The sequence below is a fragment of the Budorcas taxicolor genome, chromosome 14, assembly GCF_023091745.1.
Source record: "Budorcas taxicolor isolate Tak-1 chromosome 14, Takin1.1, whole genome shotgun sequence".
Lineage (NCBI taxonomy): Eukaryota > Metazoa > Chordata > Mammalia > Artiodactyla > Bovidae > Budorcas > Budorcas taxicolor.
The window spans coordinates 90,449,342-90,462,226 of record NC_068923.1 but is presented as its reverse complement, the minus strand read 5'-3'; the positions used below and the strand labels follow the sequence as shown (position 1 = coordinate 90,462,226).

The 12,885-nt window shown below is 38.8% G+C and overlaps 1 protein-coding gene across 1 annotated transcript in view; it reads left to right on the top strand.

Moving 5' to 3' along the window:
- The window catches only part of LRRCC1 (leucine rich repeat and coiled-coil centrosomal protein 1), a 45,005-nt gene that overhangs the window by 17,125 nt on the left and 14,995 nt on the right, over positions 1 to 12,885 (top strand). The window contains exons 7-13 of the mRNA XM_052651833.1: positions 243 to 439; positions 711 to 858; positions 1,950 to 2,098; positions 9,290 to 9,494; positions 10,244 to 10,383; positions 11,298 to 11,499; positions 12,082 to 12,267. Coding sequence (XP_052507793.1) covers positions 243 to 439; positions 711 to 858; positions 1,950 to 2,098; positions 9,290 to 9,494; positions 10,244 to 10,383; positions 11,298 to 11,499; positions 12,082 to 12,267 — 1,227 coding nt within the window. The remainder of the gene's footprint in view (positions 1 to 242; positions 440 to 710; positions 859 to 1,949; positions 2,099 to 9,289; positions 9,495 to 10,243; positions 10,384 to 11,297; positions 11,500 to 12,081; positions 12,268 to 12,885) is intronic.

Sequence of the window (12,885 nt, the reverse complement as noted above, 5' to 3'; positions counted from 1 at the left end):
AGGTAGTTTTGGTTTGATTTGTATTTCTGCCCCAGTTTGTAACTGTGATCGTGAGAGAATCGAATCTCACAGGGTCGTATTTGTCCATACTAGAAGCTGATTCCCGTGTCTTAAGTTGCAGACATACCTAGTTTATAAATCCTTAAACTTGTGAAAAGTTCTAACATTTTAGAAAACAAACTATATTCTTTTATACCAAAATGAACTTTTAAAATACTTTGTTGTTGTTCTTTTTATTCTAGACTTCTAATTCTATAATAGATAATGTTCCTGAGAAAGATCCCAGACCAAAAAGAGACACAGATGTGACTTCTGAAAGTGACTATGGAAACAGAAAAGAATGTAGTAAGAAAACGTCTCGAAGATCAAAAATCCCCTATTATTCCAAAACTATTCAGACTATTAAACACCACAGTAAAAACAGCAGTACTTTTATAAGGTACTTCTTTTAGTTCTAGAAATTTAGATAAGACACACAGACGTTTATACTCCCAACTCCTTCCTTAAAGCTGCCTTGTGGTCTTATTTTTTTTTTACTTTCCTAATGTCAAAGATTTGACTTTTCAGCCTTGCCAGCTCAGGTTTGGTCAGTATATTCATATAAATTTACATAAAAGGATCTCTTTATGCTAGACTGTCATTACCCAAGTTGTAAAAATTATAAGTGTCATACATTTTTTTGGGTTATTAACTGTGTTTTTTATTTGCAGTTGTAATCGTAAAATGAAACCACCTTTCCTTAAAGAATTATATATAAGTTCGTCTTTGCCAAACAATAGTACATTAGAAGAATCAGAAAACCAGAAAACTGAAATAATGAAATTAAACAATGATGGTTCAGAAGATACCACTTACCGGGTATGATTTAAGAGATTTAAGAAAAATTGAATATGAATAATCTTAGTTTTAAATACAAGTTAGCCCCAGAAAAATAATGCATGTTTTTTTGAGCACAAAATATTTTATTGAGGGGATGAAGTTGGGTTATTTTCCCTGTCCTGATTTCCAGATTTTGTGTAATGTCACTATTTTTATAATTTTTAAAGGAATGCAAATTACACATTTTAGATGAGATTTTAATGAAATCATTTTGCCATATGCTTCAGAAGGAGAAAATAGGTCTAAATTTTCAAATTCTTCCTAAAACAGTGATTCCTAACTTAGGAGTCTTAGAGTGTCTTAAGTATCTAAAGAAATCTATAGTCTTCCCAGAGAAACGTTCTTAGAGAAACTCATTAAGTATTTGAGTAATATTTTGAAAATAATTTCACGGTTTTCATGGACTCTTTTGAAACCCAATTTTGGACACATGGTTTCCAGATTTAGAGTTATTTAGGAATTTTTAGTACAGATTGATTTATAATTTTTGCCTTCTTTCCCTTATTTTTACTTGTGAACAACTGGTTATACTTTTCATCGTATAGCACACTTTACTTCCAATATTATGCTGTTGGTTTTATCCTCTTGTTCTCAGTTATAAAGGCCTTAGTATTTAGAAAATAGTAATAGTCATTATGACAGTAATAATAGCAGTTAACATTTATTGAAGGCTTTGCAGGTGGTGCTAGTGGTAAAGAACCTGCCTGCAAGTAACAGATGCTGGTTGATCCCTGGGTCAGGAAGATCCCCTGGAGGAGGGCATGGCAACCCACTCCAGTATTTCTTGCCTGGAGAATCCCAAGGAGAGGAGCCTAGCAGGTTATAGTCCATAGGGTCACAGAGAGTCAGACACGACTGAAGTGACTTACACACACTCACACATTTATTGAGTGGTTATTTTATGCCAGGCGCTATTCTGCATGCTTTACTTCCATCTTTTGTTTAATTCTCACCATAGCCCTTTGAGTTAGATACTTTTATTCCCGTATTATAAATGAAAAAATTGAGGCAGTGAGAGGCTACGTAACTTCTCTGAGTTCACAGAACAAATATATTGGTGTATTTTTTAGGCACTTGTCGAGGAACTAGATGAAGAGAGAGAGAAGAGATGGAAAGCTGAACAAACTGAAAAGAAGCTTATGGATTATATTGATGAACTGCATAAACATGCGGTTGAAAAAAAAGATATTCATAGCCAGGCTCTTCTTACTACAGACAGGTAAGGGAAAAGTCTGTACACCTAAGTTTATCTCGTAGGACGAAAAAGTGCTAAACTTGGAACTGGAATGCCTTCAACTAGCTGCAGTATGATCGAAAACTATGCATGTGGTTTTAGTTTGAATTGAACTAGTTTTATTTAAAGCCTTCGGGCTTTATCAGCTTTTTATATAAACAAAGGATTCAGGATATTAATTTGAGCCCTCAAGGTGGAAAATGTCAGATAGATAAAGTATTTCAAGTGAAAAACAGGAAAAGCATAGAGCAGGGATTGGCAGACTTGTTCTGTCAGTGACAGGGCTTGGCATACTTTTTCTATAGGTTTTCTGGGTCATAATCAGTCTCTGTGTGCTATTCTCCACAATGGACTCTGGTATCAGATAACCCAAGTTTCTTAATTCTAATGTTTTTATGCAGTCTTATTTCATTTCCCATTTTATCTTTTTTTTTCTATGTTGTATTATGTAATACAAGAATGTCTTATTCTGATATGTGAGAATACCACACAGTTTTTTGAAATGACAATAACTTTTTTCTTTGGTTTTCTGTAGGCAATTATTTCTAAAGTTATGCTTTCTCTCAAAAGGTTAAAGGTTTTGTCCATGGAGTTCCTTTTGATTTTTATCTCTTCTGACCCTTGAACAAGCACTAGATTTCTAGACTTGGTATTTGCCAACAAACAGGCATTAGGAAGTTGCTCTTGGTTCCATTTCCTACCTACATATACAGTAGATAATTCCCTTTCTACAGTCTTCATTGATTAGTACGTTTGTATACATGGGCCCCAGCCCAATTCCCAGATTCTGTTTATACATATAACTAGTAAAGTTTGTGGTCCTGATGTGGTATTTTCTAGCAGATTCTCTCATTCTTTGTACCTATGGAATATAAGGAAAATTGCAATACGCACCATGTGTTCTATGGAAACCTCTGTAATTAGGCAAACTATGATGCTTTATGCTGTTACTAGACAATCCACCACTTACCCATCAATTTCTTACCTTATATGTTTTGGAAGTTGCTATTCCTGATAGAATAAGATGCTGGACAAAGGTAACAACAGAATGGGTAAGTAACAGTCCTGTAACCACTTAGAAGAAACAGCACTTTTATTTGCAAGAGGTGCACAGGTAGCCAGCATAGTTTAATGATAGATACATACAGACTGTGTGACTTGATGAGTCACAATCAGACAGTGAAAGAGAGGGATTTATCTTCCTTTTTCATTTAGTTCCCTTTGCTTATTACTGAAATTCCTCCCAGATTTTGGCATTGTGTTTTCTCTTGTTTAGAGTCATTTGTAGATGCATCTTTGTTTTTCTCTGCTTTGTAAATATTATCTGCTGCTGCTGCTAAGTCACATCAGTCATGTCCGACTCTGTGCGACACCATAGATGGCAGCCCACCAGGCTCCCGTCCCTGGGATTCTCCAGGCAAGAACACGAGTGGGTTGCCGTTCCCATTTCCAGTGAATGAAAGTGAATAGTGAAAGTGAAGTCGCTCAGTCGTGTCTGACTCTTAGCGACCCCATGGACTGTAGCCTACCAGGCTCCTCCATCCATGGGATTTCCCAGGCAAGAGTACTGGAGTGGGGCCATTGCCTTCGTGGAATATTAAAGGAAGCTGTGTCTGGGATTGCGAGCCAGATTCTGTTTTGATTGGAAAGCTTTGGACATGCCTCATCTTTATCCTTCTTTAACCTCTGTTGTTGTGTCATGTTTCCCATGTTACATATTCGTTGTTTTCTTGAAAACTTAGCTTCAGTCTGTTCTGGTTCATCTATCCCCCAGAATGGGTTTTGGAGATCAGATCCTCACCAGTCTTCATATTCCCTTATGTGACTTGGTAGGGACTCTGTATTCTTCGTACCTATACAGGGTCTGACATTTAGGTACCAAGCTATGAGTACATATTATCTCAAAAACTGAATCTTCTCTATTGTTTCAAGTCCCTAAGCTGTATCTGACTCTTTGTGACCCCATGGACTATAGCCCATCAGGCTCCTCTGTCCATGGGATTTCCCAGGCAAGAATACTGGAGTGGGTTGCCATTTGCTTCTCCAGGGCATCTTCCAAACCCAAGGATCAATTCATGTCTCCTGCATTGGCAGGTGGGTTCTTCATCACTGAGCCACCTGAGAAGCCAAATCTTTGATCTGTCTCTACTGTGCTTTTAATGGCAAGCCGCTTCAGTATTCTTGCCTTGAGAATCCCATGAACAGTATGAAAAGGCAAAAAGATATGACACTGAAAAGATGAACTCCCCAGGTCAGTAGGTGCCAATATGCTACTGGAGATCAGTGGAGGAATAACTCCAGAAAGACTGAAGGGATGGAGACAAAGTGAAAACAACACCCAGTTGTGGATGTGACTGGTGATGGAAGTAAAGTCCAATGCTGTAAAGAGCAATATTGCATAGGAACCTGGAATGTTGGGTCCATGAATCAAGGTAAATTGGAAGTGGTCAAACAGGAGATGGCAAGAGTGAATATTGACATGTTAAGAATCAGTCAACTAACATGATTAGGGTGAGGGTTAGGGTTGGAATGGGAAAATTTAATTCAGATGACCCTTATATCTACTACTGTGGGCAAGAATCCCTTAGAAGAAATGGAGTAGCCCTCATAGTCAACAAAAGACTCTGAAATGCAGTATTGGGTGCAATCTCAAGAATGACAGAATGATCTCTGTTCATTTCCAAGGCAGACCATTCAATATCACAGTAATCCAAGTCTGCCCCAGCCATTAATGCTAAAGAAGCTAAAGTTGAACGGTTTTATGAAGATCTATAAAACCTAGAACTTACATACAAAAAAGATGTCCTTTTCATCATAGGGGACTGGAATGCAAAAGTTGGAAGGCAAGAAACACCTGGAGTAACAGGCAAATTTGACCTTGGAGTACAAAATGAAGCAGGGCAAAGGCTAATACAGTTTTGCCAAGAGAACGCACTGGTCATAGCAAACACCCACTTCCAACAACATAAGAGAAGACTCTACACATGGACATCACCAGATGGTCAACACCGAAATCAGATTGATTATATTCTTTGAAGCCAAAGATGGAGAAGCTCTATACATTCAGCAAAAACAAGACCGGGAGCTGATTGTGGCTCAGATCATGAACTTCTTATTGTCAAATTCAGGCGTAAATTGAAGAAAGTAGGGAAAACCACTAGACCATACAGGTATGACCTAAATCAAATATCTTACGATTTTACAGTGGAAGTGACAAATACAGTCAAAGGATTAGATCTGATAGACAGAGTGCCTGAAGAACTATAGATGGAGGTTCATGACATTGTACAGGAGGTAGTGATCAAGTTCATCCCCAAGAAAAAATAATGCAAAAAAGCAAAATGGTTGTCTGAGGAGGCCTTACAAATAGCTGAAAAAGAAGAGAAGCTAAAGGAAAAGGAGAAAAGGAAAGATATACCCATTTGAATGCAGAGTTCCAAAGAATAGCAAGGAAAGACAAGAAAGCCTTCTTGAGTGATCAATGCAAAGAAATAGAGGAAAGCAATAGAATGGGAAAGACTGGAGATCTCGTCAAGAAAATTAGAGATACCCAGGGAACATTTCATGCAAAGATGGGCTCGATAAAGGACAGAAATGGTATGGACCTAACTGAAGCACAAGATATTAAGAAGAGGTGGCAAGAATACACAGAATAATTATACAAAAAAGATCTTCATGACCCAGACAACCATGATTGTGTGATCACTCACCTAGCACCAGACATCCTGGAATGTGAAGTCAAGTGGGCCTTAGGAAGCATCACTACGAACAAAGCTGGTGGAGGTGATGGAATTCCAGCTGAGATATTTTCAAATCCTAAAAGATGATGCTGTGAAAGTGCTGCATTTACTATGCCAGCAAATTTGGAAAACTCAGCAGTGGCCACAGGACTGGAACAGGTCAGTTTTCATTCCAATCCCTAAGAAAGGCAATGCCAAAGAATGTTCAAACTACTGCACAGTTGCACTCATCTCACACACTAGCAAAGTAATGCTCAAAATTCTCTAAGCCATGCTTCAACAGTATGTGAACCGCAAACTTCAGACGTTCAAGCTGGTTTTAGAAAAGGCAGAGGAACTAGAGATCAAATTGCTAACCTTCGTTGGATCATAGAAAATGCAAGAGAATTCCAGAACACCATCTGCTTCTGCTTTATTATATAACCAAAGCCTTTGACTGTGTAAATCACAACAAACTGGAAATTTCTTAAAAGGATCGAAATACCAGACCACCTGACCTGCCTCCTGAGAAATCTGTATGCAGGCCAAGAAGTAACAGTTAGAACCAGACATGTAACAACAGACTGGTTCCAAATCGGGAAAGGAGTACATAAAGGCCATATATTGTCACTCTGCTTATTTAACTTATATGCAGACTATATCATGCGTAATGCCTGGCTGGATAAAGCACAAGCCAGAATTAAGATTGCCGAGAGAAGTATCAGTAACGTCAGATATGCAGACGACACCACCCTTATGGCAGAAATTGAAGATGAACTGAAGAGCCTCTTGATGAAAGTGAAAGAGCAGAGTGAAAAAGTTGACTTAAAACTCAACATACAAAAAACAAAGATCATGGCATCTGGCCCCATCACTTCATGGCAGATAGGTGGGGAAACAGTGGAAACAGTGAGAGACTTTATTTTCTTGGGCTCCAGAATCACTGGAGATGGTGACTGCAGCCATGAAATTAAAAGACTCTTGCTTCTTGGAAGAAAAACTATGACCAACCTAGACAGCATATTAAAAAGCAGAGGCATTACTTTACCAACAAAGATCCGTCTAGTCAAATCTTTGATTTTTCCAGTAGTCATGTATGGATGTGAGAGTTGGATCATAAAGAAAGCTGCTGCTGCTGCGTCACTTCAGTCGTGTCCGACTCTGTGCAACCCCATAGATGGCAGCCCACCAGGCTCCGCCATCCCTGGGATTCTCCAGGCAAGAACGCTGCAGTGGGTTGCCATTTCCTTCTCCAGTGAATGAGAGTGAAAAGTGAAAGTGAAGTTGCTCAGTTGTGTCTGACTGTTCGCAACCCCATGGACTGCAGCCTACCAGGCTCCTCCGTCCATGGGATTTTCCAGGCAAGAGTACTGGAGTTGCCACTGCCTTCTCCAAAAGAGAGCTGAGTGTGGACGAATTTGAACTTGGTGCTTGGAGAAGACTTTTGCTTTTGAACTGTGGTGGTGTTGGAGAAGACTCTTGTGAGTCCCTTGGATTGCAGGATCCAGCCAATCAATCCTCATGGAAATTTAGGATTTCCAGTGAATATTCATTGGAAGGACTGATGCTGAAGCTGAAACTCCAATACTTGGGGCACCTGATGTGAAGAACTGACTCATCTGAAAAGACCCTGATGCTGGGAAAGATTGAAGGCAGAAGGAGAAGGGGACAACAGAGGATGAGATGCCTGGATGGCATCACTGACTCCATGCACATGGGTTTGGGTGGACTCCGGGCATTGGTGATGGACAGGGAGGCCTGGCGTGCTACAGTCCATGGGTCACAAAGAGTTGGACATGAATGAGTGACTGAACTGGCCTGATGCCTTTAATACCTAATCCAAATCTCTTATCTGTTATCCAGGCCTTCTTGATTAACAGATTGTACATCTAATCATCTACTAAAAATTTCTTGTCTACATTGCTTTAAGTTCCTAGGATCAACATATTGCTAGGTCAACTTTTCCTGCTCCCTTATTTTATATTCCTTGTTCTAATAAATGACGTTTCATATCGTCAGCCACCAAAGCTAGAAATTTCAGAATCATTTTTTTGCTTCCTTCCTCTTTCTCAGACTTCGTAACCAATAGGCATTGATACCCTCTTCATTCTACTTAAAAGGTGTTGAACCATTTTCTCCCTGTCCCCAAACTGTTGGATTAGTTTAGGCCCTTATCTCCTGCTCAGAGGATTACTCTAATTCTTTTTATTTGTAGCTTCTCTGCCCCTTCCCCCATATATGTCACAGACTAAAGTCTAATATTCTCTCATATAACGTACCAAGCTGGAGTTGAAAAACCAGTTTGGAGACCACTCTCAAAGGCAAGAAGAGAGATATTAAGAACAAAAATTGGAGCAGTGACTCTCGTGTAGGAGTTGATAGGTACAGGGATTTTTCTCAATTATGACTTGGAAATTACACACTGGAGTGGCTGCCTGGCCCAGAAATTCCTTCATGAGGCTCTGTCTTTGCTATTCATTGTCCCCTTTTCAAACACTCCTATTGTGTCATGAACTGCCTCTCTGCCTATAATATTGGTCAAGAGAGAACCCCTGAACTACGATGGGTAAAGGTAAACCTTAGTCATGGCCACAGTGACTGGTGCATGAAGCGAGCATATGAACCAGATTGGAATAACCAGGGCTTTTCCCAGAACTCAGTTCAAAGTTGAGCTAGAGAAAAGTAATCTCTTCTGTTTGGTTCTCACTGCTGTCAGAACATGAGTCTAGAGATGTTTGTAGCCTTCCCTGTCTCCCCTGAGTGCATTATAAAAAACATGCCATGGGAAGAATTCAGACCAGCCTGTAGGGAATCAGAGAGACCTTATGGTGTTTCATATCCTTTTTTTCAGTGGTCCCTCAGAATAGTGCCATCCCTGCCTCTGAATTGGTTAGTTATATGTTTCACTAAACTCTCCTTTCTTCCTAAAACTGAGAATTTTCAGTCAAAAGACTCTGAGTAACACCGAGCTAGTATAATACTAGGATGTAATACTTAATGTCTAGGGAAGATGCAGGAAGGTCAGAGTTGCTTCTCTTCTGTAGCTTTATAAATGGATGTCTGTCCTCTGCCAGATGTTAAGCTCCTTGAAGGCCAGGCTGTATCTTAATTATCTTACTTGCTTTTAAGCCCACATCTAGCACAATGCTTGAAACAAATAAGGTGCTTTTAAGTTTTGCTGTCAAATAGTAAAGTTCACAAAAGATAAAGATTCATTAATTTATGTAAAATGTTTGCCCTTTGACACAATGCTAGTTTCACAGATCAGGGGTATGGCATACTGTTTTTCAGCTACTTTTTTACTCTAAGGAGAGTTTGGAAGATACTTCAAATCTTCCTCTCTTCTGTGTCCCTACCTACAAATCTTCCTCTCTACTTCTTCTCTAAGCTTAGTGTTTAGTACAGTTTTCATCTTTTTCATATGTATAGTATACTTAAAATGTGATTTATGCTTTAGGCTAAAAGAAGTTATTTTTAAAGAGAGAAATTCCAAGCTGCAGCTGGAAATTATGGTTCACAGACTTCAAAATGAAATTAAAAAATTAACTATTGAATTAATTAAAGCAAGAGATCAACAAGATGATCACATTAGACACCTGAGAACCCTGGAAAAAGCGCTGGAGAAAATGGAGAGGCAGAAGGGGCAGCAGCAAGCCGCACAGGTACACTCTGCCATCTGCGCTCCCACGGGTTACACGCTCATGGCGTCTCTCCTGAAACACGCTACGTCATCATACGCAGACAGAGATGTTAGGTTGGATGCAAAAATTACACATGCCAGTCATTTAACCTGCGGAATTATTTCTTGAAGTAAGGCCGCCAGCATTCACAAAGCAGTTATAAGAAGAGTTGGTGGATATACTGCTAGTTGTTAGGCTTGTGTTTTATTAGAGCCAGTTTTTAAATGACTCCTTGGGGGTGTTTGAAGGCTTTTAAGTTTTGTGTTTTCTGAATAGAAATTTTTTTAAGGTTCATGGTGCAAATAAGATTTAATGCTAATATGTTTGATGCTTCTGCATATGTGCTGAGTCACTTCAGTTGTGTCCAACTCTTTGTGATCCTGTGGAGTGTAGCCCACCAGGTTCCACTGTCCATAGGATTCTCCAGGCAAGAATACTGGAGTGGGCTGCCTTGCCCTCCTCTAGGGGACCTTCCTGAGCTGGGGATTGAACCTGCGTCTCCTATGCCTCCTGCATTAGCAGGTGGGTTCCTTACCACTGGCACCGCCTGGGAAGCCCTTGATGCTTCTAAGACTTAACTTTATGTAACCACACCATTATTTAGTTAATTTTGGAAGTCAGCTTAGTCACTAGGTCCTGTTACTTAGAAGACACTTTTCTGTGGGTAACTGACATTAAAATAGAAACAGAGGAGATGATCTAAATACTGTAATTGTGTGTATTTTACTCAGATGCGTCTTATCCAAGAGGTGGAACTCAAAGCTGCTGCTGCTGATAGAGAAATAAACTTACTTAGGACTTCTCTCCATCAGGAAAAGGAACAGGTGCAACAACTTCATGAACTGCTTGCATTGAAAGAAAAAGAGCACCGGTAAGTGAAATATGTATATATCAGGAAAATACAGACATTTAAAAACAAGAAAAGTCACTTGGTTCTCTCTGCCCCTCCCCCGAGAACTAGACAGTGATTCAGCAATGGTGAAGTCTGACAGAATTAGCTCATGAAAAACGACATGTTTATGTATCCTTTAGAATCAGTCTTATTGTAAGAACTTGTAACGTAGAAACAAATCACTGACTTTGTTAAGGTTGAAGTATGGATTTATAGCAGTGAAGCTCATTTTACGTTTCCCTAAGCCCAACCAAAAGTTGATCATTATAATATAGAGAAAACTGTTTTAATTGACTTCCAAGTAACTACTTGTTAAATTATCAGTATACTTTATTCCTTTGAAGCAGGATTCAGCAGACTTTTTCCTGTGGAGGTCCAGATAGAAAATATTTCAGGCTTTTCAGGTCATGCCTAACTGTCTCTTTGTTGCCCAAAAGTAACCATAGACAATGTGTAAGCAAATGGATGTGCTGTGTTCTGATAAAAGTTTTATTTCCCCACAAGAAGGGCACCAGGCCAGATTTGGTCCAAGGGCTGTAGTTTTGCCCAGTAGACTGTATTTCTGTATATTAAAGACTCAAGCAACATGGAAGATGCAGTGAAACAGAACCTGACTCCTGTGAATATACCCAAAGGCTATTAGAAACCATACAATGACTGTGAGCTGTCTCAGTGAAGCTAAGACTTGGCATATCCCTGTCACCACTGAATGAACAGTCAAATAAAACTCATGTTCGTTCTGCATCTACCATCGTGTCCCTAGTTTTGGGTTTGAAAGTAAGGAGCTGATCTTTAACAACAGGGAATATAGAATATTTAGTACTTAAAGGCCTTTAAAGTTTTTCTTTCCATGTAAACAGCACCCTGTGTTTTTTATTTGTTTTTCATTCCAGGAAAGACATTGAAACAAGGGAGTTTTTTAGTGAAGCTGAGTTCCAGGAAGCCTTAGCTAAAGAAATTGCTAAAGAAGAGAGAAAGCATGAGCAAGTTATAAAAGAATATCAAGACAAAATTGATGCATTAAATCAACAGTATATGGATTTAGAAAATGAATTCCGTATTGCTTTAACTGTTGAAGCCAGAAGATTTAAAGATGTAAGAACTGGCATCTAGCTTTTTATTGAAAACAGAATCAGCAAGTTATGATTTGATAAGAGGACTACATTTTAGAATTCTAGCTCTATTTGCATGCTGCCTATAGGATCTTAAGCAAATTACTTAGGTTCTTAGAGCCTTATTTCTTCACATAAATAATAGCTAATCTTCAGTGCTGTTGCCAAAGCTAAGTGACATTATAAATGGTCAAGTAAAGAGAGCACTCAAATAGGAATTAGGAAACCTGCATTCTCTATTATTGAGTACTATAGAGCAGGGGTCAGCAAATTAAAGTCTCTGGGCTATTTTTGGCCCATTACCTGTTTATGTAAAGTTTTATGAGAACAGAGCCATGCTCACTTGTTTACACAGTGTCTGGCTGCTTTTGTGTCAAAATAGCAGGATCCAGACCTTAAAACATAAACACTATGGCCTGGCTGACCTGCGAAGCCAGTTATCTGTGAATTTCATTCTATTGCTAAAACTCAGATACTAAAAATGAAAAAAGTAAGCTGTTTCCAAAATCAGATATTTTCTAAATATTCTGAGAACTGCTATTTATAATGCAATTTTAAAATATAGGTTAAAGATGGTTTTGAAAATGTTGCAACTGAATTAGCAAAGAGCAAGCATGCTCTTGTTTGGGCTCAACGGAAAGAAAATGAGTCTTCCTCTTTAATTAAAGACCTAACCTGTATGGTGAAGGAACAAAAAACAAAACTTGCAGAAGTTTCTAAATTGAAACAGGAAACAGCAGCAAATTTACAGGTAAGACACTGTACCGTTATATTTCCTTTTTAACTTTTATGTCATTTTTTCAAGTCTGTTGTGATAATTTTAGGAAGTGTACAGTTGTGAACTAGATAACACTAAGTATATTTTTATGTGTGTGAAGACTAATATAATTAGGAGATAAACCATGGCTGCCCAGGTTGTACTACTTACACTAAAGTCGTATTTAAATAAGTAAGTGAGTTAATTTTAAGAAGTATACTAAGTAAACAGATACTAGTTTTACAGTGATACAGATGGTTGAAGTTTGCAAAATACCAAAGGAATTATTGATATTAATTTTGTGGTAGTGGACATCTTTACGTAGTAATATACCTACATTGACATTGACATTGAAGTTGCTCAGTCGTGTCCGACTCTTTGCAACCCCATGGACTATAGCCTACAAGGCTCCTCCGTCCATGGAATTTTCCAGGCAAGAGTACTGGAGTGGGTTGCCATTTCCTCCAGGAGATCATCCTGACTCAGGGATCGAACCCAGGTCTCCAGCATTGTAGGCAGACGCTTTACCGTCTGAGCCACCAGGAAGTCACTAATATACCTAACTATAATACTTTTTAATTACTTTATTTCTGTTGTCTCAGTTTTAAATAT